At 43.5% G+C, this 14,722-nt stretch overlaps 1 protein-coding gene across 1 annotated transcript in view; it reads left to right on the top strand.

Annotated features, from left to right (window-relative positions):
* Positions 1-14,722, top strand: part of LOC126412963 (ankyrin repeat and SAM domain-containing protein 1A-like) — a 611,160-nt gene that overhangs the window by 497,183 nt on the left and 99,255 nt on the right. Inside the window, exons 9-10 of the mRNA XM_050082855.1 lie at positions 1,382-1,777; positions 1,862-2,077. Coding sequence (XP_049938812.1) covers positions 1,382-1,777; positions 1,862-2,077 — 612 coding nt within the window. The remainder of the gene's footprint in view (positions 1-1,381; positions 1,778-1,861; positions 2,078-14,722) is intronic.

Genomic DNA, 14,722 nt, shown 5'->3' with positions numbered 1-14,722 from the left:
GTTTCATAGCCATGACATGTAGGCTGCCCTGCAGAGCAGTTTGGTTTGGCAGGGTAATATTGTTCCCACATAACAAGCCTGTTTTGCATGGTAGCCTGCATGCCAGGGGCTAGAAAAACACGATTTTGCCCACGTCGCTGCCCCTATTGGAACTAGGAGGCTATAAACTTTGCAGTGCTGATACTCGTGAAGCCTGCTGTTTCTGTGCCAAATGTGGCTGAAATCAATCCAGAGGTTGGGGGGGGGGGGGGGGGGGGGAGATCCTCAGTGTACACGCAGACACTCTGCTTTACACTTGCTGGCGTTTAAAAATCTCCAAAACGATGTAAGATGATGCTGAGACAAGTAATTCAAGACACAGGGGTTGCAAATTCCGGGAAATACCCCTAAAGTGGATCACAAATATTGAGTGTGTCATATCAGCAGATCCCATATCTCGCTGTGTGAGCAATGGTTGGGTTTGTCGATCCTGTCCTCGCCTATAGGGGGCAGTGCTAGACATTGCCGCAATAGAGTACTCTGTTTTCGTTCTTGCATTATCCAGTGTGATACAGAAGTCCTCGTAGTAGTGGTAATACAATAATGCAGTGAAATGGTTTACATTTACGAAAAGAGAGGAGCCCAGTGGAGTGATGTGTAGCACTCCCCCCTACTAGCGAGAACAGGATCGACAAGCCCAACTGCTATACATGCGACGAGGCACGACATGGTGATGTAACATTTTCAACATTTGTGATCCACTTTTAGGCCATTTTCCGACCTTTTGGGCTCCGCGTGTCTGATAATAAATTACTTGCCTCAGCGTCATCTATGTCCCTTCGGGGGTTTTTAAACGTTAATGAGAACCACGCTGTATATGTAACAGATTTTTGACATGCCCTAGCATATCGTGCAATTTCATTATCACATCGTCCGTCCCCAGTAGCTGAGTGGTCAGCGCGACGGACTGTCAATCCAAAGGGCCCGGGTTCGATTCTCGGCTGAGTCGGAGATTTTCTCCGCTCAGGTACTGGGTGTTGTGTTGTCCTAATAATAATAATAATCATCATCATCATCATTTCATCCCCATCGACGCGCAAGTCGCCGAAGTGGCGTCAAATCGAAAGACTTGCACCAGGCGAGCGGTCTACCCGACGGGAGTTCTCGTCACATGCCACTATTATTATTAGTATCACATCTACTGCATATTTTCTTTTTTTCTGGGCCTTTGAAATGTGAGAGAGTTGAAAAGGACACCCTGTATTATGAGCAGTCTTGGCCTTATAACACTTCTTTATTGTGAGCACGACGGTACTTTTACGTCTGAAAAGCGATCCGTCGAGAACACTGGGCAGTGTACTGTTTGCTATAATACGGCTGTCACGTGTTTCGTGATCCGCAGCCGACGCCCCCGAAGAAGCCGCCGCGGCGCAACCTGTCGGTGTCGCCGACGCACGCGACGCCGCCGGCGCTGATGAGCCTGTCGGCGGACAGCGGCGGGTGCCGAGCGCCGCAGGGCCACAACTACGAGTACCTGTACCTGGCGCGCAGCGGCCGCAGCCACGGCGACCTGCGGCGCGGCCGCTCGGCCGACCAGTACGTCGACATGCGGCCGCCGGTGGCGCTGCTCGCCACCTCGGCGCACGAGGCGGGCGCCGGCGGGCTGCCGCTGCTGCGCGCCCAGAACCCGCGCCGCAAGCTGCGCCGCAGCCACCACTACGAGAACTACGAGCCGCCCGCGACCGCGACCGCCGCCGCGCCCGTCACCGTGTACGCAGGCGGCGGCCGGGGGCGGCTGGCCGCGGCGGCGGCGGCGCGGGACCGCGAGGCGGAGGACGGCAGCCTGGCCGACGCCGAGGACGCGGCCGCGGGCGCCGACGAGCCGGCCGGCTCCACGTTCGTGTCCAACGCCTACATCACGCTGCGGCCGTCGCAGGAGAGCCTGGTGGACGCGGGGGCGGAGGCGGCGGGCGCGCGGCCCGTGCAGACGCCACTCAGCCCCACGCACTACCAGCAGCCGCCCACGCCCGACCACCCGCCGCCGTCGGCGCTGCAGGCCGAGCGCAGCATACACGAACGCATCCGGCCGCTCTCCCAGGTATCGCTCGAGTTCCTCTGCGACGTCTGACGACCCCCTCTGTCCGCCCCCCCCCCCCCTATCCCCACTCTTCCTAGGCGCCACAGCCACCCAACTGTTCCTTACCACACTGCTGTCAAGTAACGTGCTGGCGAAACCGAGTACTTCACACTACCTTAAGGAAACACAGAGACCGTTTTGTAAAGTTACTTTAATGTGTTTATGGATTCTTTCGTCACGTATTGCTACGAGGGAACTACAAATATTAAGTTACACATTATTATGGCAAGCCAAGTAATCTTTATTGAATGCTGCACTGCACTTCAAAGTGACACGGATACGTAATACTATTTTTCAGCATAGTCACAAAGTCTCTGTGAAAGTCGGTCGGTCTCACAGTCATTCCTCCTAGCCGAAAAATCTGTAACTGCTGCGAATAAGCTCCGCGATGCCTCGACAATATCATTTGTTATATATATACTAAGACATGTCCGAAAGAACAGATACCATCTTAGTATATATATATATATATATATATATATATATATATATATATATAGTTAAGGCTCAGCGGCCACTTGACCATCTTCTTCTTAAGTGCGAATGCACAAACAGTGCCCGAACTTTACGGAAATCGGCAACGCGCCGCGAGTAATGAGTGTAATGGGCGGGGGCACTACGAACGTAATGCGGGACAATACGTTGAGAATGTGGTTTTCGCGGGAGGCGTGCCAGAGATAAATCCCTGCAGTCGCGCTATACTCTGTGTCCTCGGTGACTCAGATGGATAGAGCGTCTGCCGTGTAAGCAGGAGATCCCGGGTTCGAGTCCCGGTCGGGGTACACATTTTCATCTGTCCCCGTTGACGTATGTCAACGCCTGTAAGCACCTAAGGGTGTTCATTTCATTGTAATATCATTTGTGTTCGATGCCGATGGCCTTCCTTCCAGACCATCCTCAGCCTCTTCTACATCTACATCTATTCTCTGCCAACCACTGTGAAGTATGTGGCATAGGGTACTGAGCGCGAGAAAAATCATCGTTTAAATGCTACTGTGCCTGCTGTAATTAATCTAAACTTACCCTCACCATCCGTCTGCGAGCTATGTGTGAGAATTTTAGTATATTCCTAGAGCCATCATTTAAAGCCTGCTCTTGAAAGATTGAGAGTAGACTTTCTCGGGATAGTTTCAGTCCATCTTCAAGAGTCTGCCAGTTCAGTTTTGTATGAGCTTGGTCAAATTGTTGGCACCTTGTCACTACGACTGGACTAGATGTTCGATTTGGTCCCGCCATAATTTCGTGGTGAATCCACGTGGAATTCAGACGTTTTGCCCACAACAGTCGTATTGTTCCGCTTTGGAGTACGTTTCCGGCTGCATGAACAATTGGGGTGAAACGAATGGAAAGGAAACGGAATGGGAAAGAGAAAGGAAGGAAATAATGACCTCCAACCGCACAGTGCATTGCGCCAATGCAACGGCAAGACAAAAATTTGTCCCCAGAACAGTTGTCTTAACCGCCTCGGCCATCCGAACGCGCTTTCCGTCACACAAAAATTCCCAACTTACTACTCGCCACTTTGCAACGACCTCTTTCCATTAGCCCCTACTTCCAGATTTCTGATTCCCGTAGGAGTTCAGGCGTTGGTTGTGCATTCACACTGAAACTTGCTCATCAAGCAGCCGTCGTGCCCATACTATTATAGATTTGAGTGGTGTCTGTCATGTCGGACATGTCCTAAAAAAACACACCGCTCATGTATACATTTCCAGATGCCGCACACTCTGATGCACCTGTTATCAGTATCACAGCAGAACTGCGTGTACAGGAAACGCAGAACACGACTCTTTTCCGACAATGCGTCACTATCGTTGCCCAGTGGTCTTATTGTGCAACGACATATGTAACCTACTTTTTGAAGTCCCCTCGTCGAACAATTTCATATTTAAGGTTACAAAACAAAGTAACCGCGTTTTGGTTTCACTTCGGATTTCGGCCGACTGGACCGTCATCAGGAAGCAACTTACTGGCATCAACTAGAGGCACGTGTGTGAAGGACACCAAGTATTAAAGACACTATCAACTCACAGAATCTGTGGTCATGACATCACGTGTGGAATCTCAAATCGATAGCTCACTTGGATCATGCACCTAACTGTTAAATTACAGAGTGAATAGTCACTCGGCAGCGGAGTGTGCTCTGCTTTGAACGCTGACAGATTAAAACTGTATCCAGGACCGGGACGCTTAACTCGAGAGCTTTGCCTTTCACATGCAAGTGCTCAATCCACTGAGCTCTGAGCTAACCAAACACAACTCACGACCAACCCCACAGCCTTAGTTCCGCCAGTACCCCAGTAGTCTAATATTAGTCGTGCCTTGTATGGCTGAGTCAGCAGAGCATTTGCCGGCGAGAGGCAAAGGCCCCAGGTTGGAGACCCCGTTGTGCATATAGTTTTAATCTGCCACGAAGTTCAATATTTAATTACAGTTTATAATACGAGTAAAATCAAATATCGTAACTAAAGAAACCATGTAAAATTAAAACATACAACTTGTATCAATGTTACATATTCTGTCTGCCAACTGAAGTGTGAGCAGTCGACTCCCCACACTTCCCCTACCACACTATATCATAAGGAGCGAACTACACTCTATTTCCAAAGGCTATACTGACCTTCCGGAGCGCCCATTCCAAACCAGTGGGGACGCAGTGCACAGACATGGCTGGATAGTATTTATTTTCCATAAATCACAAAACGCTGCACTGCAATATTAGAAAGGAAACTGATTTTTAGAGGTCCTGCACGTCAGTTTTAGGTTCTTCTGGGAAAGACCATTTTTCTTCCACAAGCGCTGCTCGCTCTTCTGCTTACAGATACACCATTCTAGGGGTTGTAAGGAAAACAAAGTAAGGTATAATGACAATTCTATTGTGGTACACGTTTGTGGAGAAGAATGTGATCATTTAACTTATAGCCTTGTGTATTGTGTGTATTGAACCGGGGACCTAGAAACGACGGAGAGGCTTCGTCCCGCCGTAGCACCCACTGGTTGACAATCCTTCAACAGGTCACAGTAGTCCACCCACCTCAACGCTGCCCCACAACGAACCCAGGGTTATTGTGCGGATCGGCCCCCACCCCTGGGAACGTCTCATACCAGACGAGTGTAACCCCAAATGTTTGCGTGGTAGAGTAATTATGGTGTACGCGTACAGGGAGACAGTGTTTGCGCAGCAATCGCCGACGTAGTGTAACTGAGCGGAATGGAAAACCGCCTTAAGAACCATCCACAGGCTGGCCGGCACACCGGACCTCGACACTAATCCGCCGGGCGGGTTCGTGCCGGGGACCGGCACGCCTTCCCGCTCGGGAAGCAGCGCGTTAGACCGCGCGGCTAGCCGGGCGGGCACTCACAACCTTAGTATTACATTCATACAACGTGTGTCTTTTCATTTTTTGTGTTCATTATGCTCTGTGTTTGACATTACCCATCTTGCAAATAGTAATTTAAAATGCATGGTGCATAAGAGCAGCGACGAGCGCTGGATTTGACATTTCTCGCGTAATTTCTTGACCAAATACTCTGTGTCTTGATAGTATCTTTGTTCCCAATGTTTGATTTTCTACACTCTAGTGTCCCTCGTGGACACTGGTCAGTTGTTTCCTGTCAATGGTCCAATAAGCCAAAAACAGGTTCTAAGGAAACAAGTATTAGTGATAGAAGAGAAATCTGTTTTTTGACATATTTCACCCTTGGGTCACAAAAATATCATAACCGGTTTCGACTTATTAGCATGTTATCATCAGATGTTCTGTTAAAAAAATAAAAAAAATAAAAAGGGATAGTAAACTACTACGATACATTATGTTATGGGCCACTCTTAGGTTGAGGAATTACTTACGTAACGTACTCATTTACATACGCTTGAGTGCTTTCCAGTTTTTTTACAATTCCTCTTTTATTTCTTCTTACACAGAACGCCTAATAATGATTTCAAAATAAGTCGAAACCTATAATGATACCGTGATCTGAGACCAAAATATTAAATAAAAAACTTTCATGTTGCTTCTCAGGTACCTCCTGACTCATGTAATGTTACATTTCGCTCGTATAGTGGAAGCAAATCGTTGATTTGTAGCGTTTGGCGCTGAATCCCCACAAGGTTTCATTTCTGGTATCGCTCGTTTGTTAATGCCAGACATTCGCGGCGGAAATGTTGAAAATGTGAAGGACGAAGAAGAAAGAGTTTTTCACCTGTCTGCTCACAGTGGACATACGTTGGGTTCACTGTTATCTGCTCAGAAACTAAAGAAAGAAATGCACAATGGAAAACACGTTCCCCCACCACCAAAGAAGACTAAATTCATCGTCGCTGACAATTGAAGACAGTATTTCGCCTGATTTTGATTGTGATCTCCATGTGATTTCTGGACTTTTTCCCGGCGTTGTAGATACGAAGTCTATTTATTTGATGATGTTGAAATTGCGTGAATAGTACCGCTTCATTCTTGTAAAATCTTCTGATCCGGCCGTCTTCCCGAGGCTTTCTTCCAGCAATGGCTGCACACTGTGCCACACAGTCAAAATTTCGCTAATTTGAGGACAGTATTTTCCGCGTTTATCGGCATAGCTGTCGATGATCAGCTATTGAATTACTTCTACGTGATTGGTGGAAGCGATTAGCGGTATCCAAGTGGCTGGAGGAGTGACCAACAGTTGGCGTAAGTTTTACAGTACGCCAATTGTGCGGCCGGTTCTTGAAATAAGACCTCAACAAGAAGGCAGGATCGGAAGAGTCAACAAGAATTGTGCGGTAGCAGTACCCAAAAACATTTAACATCATCTATAACGGGTGCGAAACCTACGTTTTCCTATTTTTTGTGTGCAACAAGCATAACAGTTCCATATCCGTGGACAATGTTTTAAAGAGTAGACTTGTCTTTGCCAGAGGCTGCGTACAAGGGCGATGAAAGTTCTCGTTTCGTGTACGCTGGCCAGATGGGCTTTCAGCACGTTAGAGATCTTAGCTTCTGCACTTGTCGAAGACAAGTAGCCTACTCGCTGAAATATTCTGCAAAAGAATCTTCTACGGAGATAGTGAAACCAGCAACATCAGGCGACATCATGACTCGACCCTTTCGCGTCGCTTTTTTTTATTTTCTCCCTCTGAGCTACATTCTTTTGGTATTTCAGCATCGACTATGTTACTTACGTCACTGGTGGATAGAAGTCAGCCCTTGCCTCTTGGTGACTGCCAAGATAACCTGAGACCGATGCAAGGTGAATAGGCACTTCTATAATTTTTAACCGCTAAACGCGCTGTTTATCTGATTAAAAAATGAATCCTGCAAATAGTGTTCATAAAGTCAGCACCACCTCTCTCTTTGTGACACTCCCTTTGCACAGCAGTGCACTGGCATTGGTCTTAAGCTTCATAAACAATTCGTAGCTGATTGGCGCTTATGAGTTGAGAGGTGCCTTTCTCTTCGCGAAATAACAGCTCTGCTCTGAATGCACCAATTCTCCGTCATTTCTTCAAACTAACATCAAGTGCGTGCCTTCATTATTTTGTTCTCGTAAGCAATCAGCAAGTGTCCACAGGTGTGTGACAGGTGCCACATTGTCATTCATTCCCAGTTATGCACTTATTTATCGCCCTTAAACATACTGATGGAATATAGCAAATTACGAGGTATTGTTTCTTGACCTTCCTCTAGTTACCTTGAAGTTATGTCTCATAATTTAACGACGATCTTATTAGTCCTAATGCCAGTCTTTGTTTCTCTGTAACAGTCTTGTTTTAAGGAGCCATCTTGGCCCAGCACCTAACCCTCAAGCTCTTCTGCACAAAATATGTTACTCATTAGGCTCTGTAATGTTAGAGAAAGGGATATTGATGAGGAATACTCGGCAGGAAGCTAGATGTAAAGTAAATGAAATGGCCAACCAAATTCACCAAAAAATCTTAGGCTGCTTGGACGTAAAAAGTATGCATGAAAAATTGCACAGCGATAGAACTCCAAGACTGACGAGGACGAGACAGTCGAACGGTGAATTGCGTTGTTGCAGTCTGAACTTACTCTGGAAACAGTCTTTCAAATCCCAGCAGAAGTAATCCGTCAAAAACGCCGCCAGTACCGATACGATCTTTCATATGGAGCCTAGCGCTACCGCTATTGCCAGCCATTCTTATTGCGTATTATTAAAATTTTAATTGAAAATTTGTAGTAAGTTTCAATTACGTTGTTCAGTGAATAGCAGTGCATGTGAATGAAACACATGATTTTTCACTACAGTTGTTAACACTCAGTATTAAATTCTGTGATAGCGTAGCGGCTCTTGTCTCCTTGGTGTTTACATTCTGCTTTCGACGGATCTGCCTTGTTGGTATGCTGACATTGGACACACACGTTACAAAATTGTCTTCTTTGTGGCACAATACGGTGTCCGAAACTAGCTTTATGACTTCTAAATGTGCCGCGAACTAAAATAACATTGACTGAAGGCCGATTTTCATTTGACATTTTGTGGATGTTCTTGAGCGTGACTCTGCATCAGCAATGGTAAAAATTGAAGTTGTACCCACATACTTCCACAAGCCATTTAATTAACCATCAAACTTAACGACAAACTGAAAAAAATACTAGATTTGTAACTCTTTTCTGTGTCAGCGGGTGTGGTTGTGAAACGGTTAGGATAATAGTGGTGTATGAATACATTGTCTCATAACGATATAAATTAATGAAATTTTCTCCAGCTTAGAACCACGTCATTTGGTTAAATTTAAACGAGTTTTCGGATGATTGAATGCTCCGGCTCCACCGTCAAGTCACCACTTGACAACTGCCTAGGAACAGTCGTCTGGAAGCTCATTAATATCTAATTCCTTCAGTCTTCTTCACAATAATTGGTATTCAGTTCACAGTGCAGCCGCAGATTTAGTCCTTCCGTGGTTTCTCCCGGTCACTCTTTTTGACGAGGCCAGGCCACAGTTGCACGCCGTCCTCCATCCTCCTCGCCTCACTCGCCCCATTCTCCTTCACCTTCCACCCATCGTTCCCGCTTCCTTGCCCTATCGTTTCTCCCCTCCCTTCCTTCCCCCATTATTTGTCCTATCCGGACGTCACCGTCGAACTCAATGTGGACGAGACGATAAACCGTAGCCTTTATCTTTTCCTACCTCCACCACTCTACCGACTAACAGATCTTTTCTGCCTTAACTGCAGAGCGTGATTACTAATGAAAACCTGCTAAAGTTGACAAGTGGTCTTCTGTAATTACTCTAAGAAATTTGTAACGTTTCTTTTGTTTAATTTAACTTCTGTGACAAGTAATTTTCTTGTGGAACTATCATGTTTGTTGAATGTCGGAACATAGAAAAACTAACTCCGGTCTTGCGATTTTTTCAGAAAACATGTAACAGTGATGAAGAAGTTCATAATTTGGATCCCAAAAGACAGCATGATTTTCGAAGGCTGTCGATCTGATCACCGCGTCCGACACCGCTCCTCGGCCGTTGTCGAGCAGACGAGAAACATGTTTCGGATTAGTTTTAAATTTTAAGGCAGTTTCGTTAGCATGGTAGAATGTCGTCGACAGCTGATATACAAGCGAACTGGTTTGTGCAGCAAGTTGCTATTCTTAACTGTTCGTCATGCAGTTGCCACAGAGATGGGGCAAACCGTCGTCTGTCTGTCTCTAATTTAGTAGCTGCCAAGGCTAAAAGAGATTTACTTCTTAACTCACTACTTCCTATAAGATACTTTGCTTACTGGTTACTGTCACTAGCAGACCAATACGCAGTTGAGGAATCTATTTCTCTTTGCCTCTTTTAAGTATCAGGTTACTTTCGAATAACAAAGTAGATTGTTAGAAACACCAAAAGACAATCCAAGCTACAATATTTATTGAATCGCTATTTTGCTAAAAAGGTGCTTGCTAACCAGTTTCGATAACTACCATCATTTCAGTAGCCAACCACTAAAAACACCAAAAATAAAGGCGTATTTTTGCATATAACAAACAGTCTTCGGGCTTCTTATTAACTCATATAAAGTATAACAAAATAATCGATGTAACTTAGAAAATGCAGCGGAAGGTGACCCAAACCTGAAAAGGTGCTTCTGGAATGAAACGAAATACCGTGTTGTGCAGAAGACTGCATCTTTCCTTGTTCCGTTAAATCATCGTAAACGATAATGTTTCTTTAGGAAATCCAACTTAAATATGTGTTGATTAATGTCCATTTCAGAGAGTGTAGCTTGAGTATGCGACACTTAATGTGCTTTATGGAAGAGAAATATGTTTTTAGTATATAGACAGCTGAACACAGTGCGATTATCCTGGACAAAATGTAAAATGCATTCTAGAAGGAATAGGACGGCAAGTAAATGTAGGAGTACCTGAATCAAGAAAAAAATTGTTGGCGATCACTTCGTGACTCTCGGGAAGAAGTACTGGAAAAATAGCAGTTTATCAAATTAATGTACCTGCGACATATTAATTTCACGTGTATGATATTTTAGGGTTTATTCGAGACAGCAATACAAATCACGGCAGAGAAGGCATAATTTAAAATATACGCTGGCATGAATTTTATTTGCCGTTTCTTGTACGGTAGTATGCTCAGAAGTTGCTGTTATTGTTAGACTTGTCGCGTAGATTCCAATATCGCGGCATCAATTTGTTACAAAACACTGTTTTCTCATCTTTCATAACTGATGACTGTATTTCAATGAAAAGGGAAAAGGTCGATGACATATTTCTTCTCTCTTACTTTCTTTCTACCTTTCGAGAAATAGATGTGAGTGTCGAGATTGTGGAATTTCGACACAAACTGTTCTCTACTGTTTCGATTTAATTACAAACTATGAAGGCAACGTTAATCTGGTTCCCTGTCCACTGTAAGGAAAGCCTTACACCGTTGTCCACACTAACGCATAAATTTTTCCTTCCCCCAAATTCGCTTCATTAGTGTATCTTCGTCGCCGTTACTTAAGACTGCAATAAGCGGCAGCTAACTAAACGAAGTACTAAAAGGAGCAGATAATCATTTCCCAGTTAACCTGAAGAAGATAAATTCTTGTACGTTAGCGCAACCACTTTAGGTAATATTTCCTTTTCATTCGTGAGGAGGTGTTCACACCTCGGTTTTCAGCACCTGCGCACATCATTAGTGTACATGTTTCTTACTTCGCATGCTTTCATTTCTTTTTGGCTTGTACAGTGGGGTTATGAAATTTTACTAATAATTTGGCACGCTATTCTATTCTGTTTATTTGCTGTAATTTGTATCGGTACACGAATGGTCCTAATCTGCATGAGATGCTTTGTTTCACTCAATCAAGGCACTTTCGATCGACTCGATCTTCAGCTTGAGCACCATAAACCGCCTATTACGTGTTACCGTGTATTTGTGTGGGATATTTTACAATTTCGCGCGATCTTTCGCAAGATACTATAGTCCGTTCCATGAACGATGGCGGTTCGCGCATATCGAGGCCCAGACGAGGATTGTACTGTTGACGATTCCTAGCGAAAGTTGTGATACGCGCATGCGCGTTCTTTCCGCTTGAGGAAAGTGTATATCCTGCAAATTATGTCTCTCGCTTGCTAATGTGGAATGTATTACTTACAACCACCATCAGCAATGACAACTCGCAAAATATGGAATAAAAATTCACTAAACAAATCGCTACGATCACGTTTAATGCGACGACATGCAGAGCAGAGTGCTCAGAACACTTCTGTACGCTCATTGGCTGTCGGGAAGGCGTGACGAACCTAAACTCGACCGCCATCGTCCGTGACTCCAACTACAACGCTCTAAGCGACAAGGGTACCTGGACTTGCGTTCAGGAGGGCAGCAGCTTCAATTCCCGTCCACCAATCCATATTCATGTTTTCGTCGTTTCTCTAAATTTATCGGGATAGGACCCGAAATGGCTTCTTTGAAAAGGACACTGTCTATTTCCTTCCCCACTCAGAACTTCAGCTCTGATAACTTAGTCGTCGACAGGACGTTAGACCCTAACCTTCCTTTTAGTCATGTGGCTCTCAGATTGGTGCAAGCCTTTCGATTTGATGCCACTTCCGCACCTTGCGGTGACCTTTATTGTTTATTTTATTTGGCAGACTTTCATTTGGAATGTGGAGTTGGAGCGGATTATTTCGACACCTTCCCACAAAAGCCCTCTATGGTGATCACAGTGAATCAAACCTCACCACTTTAGTAGCTGTGAACGCTAACCGCTTAATCACTTAGTCAGTACCTTAATTTTCCACCGAAGGGCAAAACAGAGTAGGCTACGACATAGACGCACCCACATTAGCTTCAGAATTCGAACGTTCGACGTTTTGGTTGGCGGCAAATCGTCTAAGCTACTACAGCTAAACGTCGATGAATCGGTCATTGACGAGGTTCCTAAGTTCACGCACTCCCTTCTGTCGTGTAACTGAGGGTCTACTCTGATGTTCACACATGTTCTACTTAATCTTCGTTAATCGTAGAAGAGGCAAGAAACGGTGATATTCATATATTTCATTTGGCGATTCGTTTCACAAATTGGCACTCACCGTGAACGAAAACAGTGCGTGAGAATATTTAAGCCCGTGTGCCGTATTAGGTGGATAAGTTCCACAACTGTTTACAATACAGAGTAACAAAAGCAATAAATGATATCTCAGTCAGGCACTTCACAGGCATATTTATTTGGAGCGTCGCGTTCCATAAGACATCATTCATGGCCGAGTTTCATACGCACGTGAGACATTTCAAGTCTCGTAGCCTAGTGTGCATTTGGGGTGACATATTTCCGCATTCCGATTCAGACGACAATTCGAGAGAGCTCCCATCACAAAATTCAGATTTTATTTATGGAGTCCAAATGCCAGTATGTTGTCAAATGAAAAGTTGATTTGAAGTGCCTTTTTTGTGCTTCCATGTGACATTACTAATTTTATTTACATTTATCTAAGCATTGCATCTGCAGACTAAAACGGAACTTGCGGAATTTGTGATACAATTTGTTTTGTAATTAATGACAGTTACACGAGGATTTTCATCTGCTTATCAGTAACAGGACTGATACAGTCTGCCAGTGTTCTCATCCTGTCACCTTACCTTCTTTATGCTAAAATTAATAAACATTTCCAACATTTTTTAACGATTGTGAACTACAGCTATTAATTGTGTGATCTGTAGTAGAAATCTTGTCACACTTGCTTTGTTGCTGATGTTCTATGTACAAATGAAGTATGTGTGTTTGTATCTTTCCATTTTTTTTCTTTTTTTGCACGTTTTGTGTAACTTTGATCGATGTATTGCAGTCAGAAGTACCAGTTTCTCAGTCAGTACACTTGAGATATTGTATTTAGTTCAAATTATTAATTTTATAGCTTTAAACTTTGTGTTTTGTTTTGCACTATGTAATTGTTATCTAATTTTAAGATTACTTTTCTTGAGTTCCTGTTTTTAAAATTTTGATAATCTAAAATGTTTTCAGAATGCTCAAATGATGGTTTATAGCATGAGAATTGCTTGTTTGCATGTACTGTTTTGCATTTTTTGTTGACTGTTTGTTAAAATGTTAACAGTTATAATTAATAAACAGTATTATATTTTTTTCCTATTTTATGATTCAGTCCTATCCCCGAACATAACCATTACTGAAGATAATTTTTTTTTTTTTTTTTTTTGTACATTTGTGAGATAGATAATCAACAATAGGAAACAGGGGGTACATCATGTCTCAGTTTTTCAGAATATCTTTGGTTTGTTTGCATTTGCTGATGTAGTAACATAGATGATGACTGCAACTTCCCTGTTTGGCTTAATTGATTATTTCTTTATTTTTGCTTATGGGACAAACAGACCCTTCACGATTTCGTCTTCATTGTATAAAAATGAGGCATGGTTGCATTCAGCACCTCAGAAATCGGAACTTAGGTAAATTTCTTGCAAAATGCAAATGAATGAATTGCTATATACTAAATTCAATACTGCAATTGGTTAATGTTTCTGATTTTCAAGACACAAAGGCAGGAGCTGGACAAATCCATTATGTTTCATGTGGATGCTGATAATAACACTAAAACAGCAACAAAACATTAAAACAGAAATACATGGTGTATAAAGGGTGTTTCACAATTCTTATTACAGGTTTATAGACATTGTAGAGGGGACTTAAAAGAAGAGGTCCCCAGTGGTGGGATTGACTTTTTGAAACCATTTATACGATTATGAAGGTTAAGATCCCAGACATCACCCACTGCAGCCATTCACCCTGGTGGACCCTCATTTGCAAGTAATAAGTGGAACAAAATTTTTGGTCTTTTGTGTGAACCTCAGTAATGTTAAAAAAGTTGCACTATGTTGCCTAGCATGTGGTGTAATAGGTAGGATTATAGGTTCATGTATACAAGGTCATGGGTTCGAGTCTTTTCAGGCACAATATTATTTTTTATTTTATATCTTTAACGAAATCACTTTGATCATCATTTTTATTCCTTTAATTGATTTAAATATAATTTTTGTATTTCCATTCCTTTGTCACATCATTTTAATCATAATATCAAGTCCTTCATTTGCTCTCATTTTTCTTCCTATCACTCTTTTTCCACTCGAAATCTTTGTTCACAAGTTTTTAATTAATTTTA

This window comes from Schistocerca serialis, chromosome 7 (genome assembly GCF_023864345.2).
Source record: "Schistocerca serialis cubense isolate TAMUIC-IGC-003099 chromosome 7, iqSchSeri2.2, whole genome shotgun sequence".
NCBI classification, from domain to species: domain Eukaryota; kingdom Metazoa; phylum Arthropoda; class Insecta; order Orthoptera; family Acrididae; genus Schistocerca; species Schistocerca serialis.
This window is presented reverse-complemented; position numbering and strand designations above follow the sequence as displayed.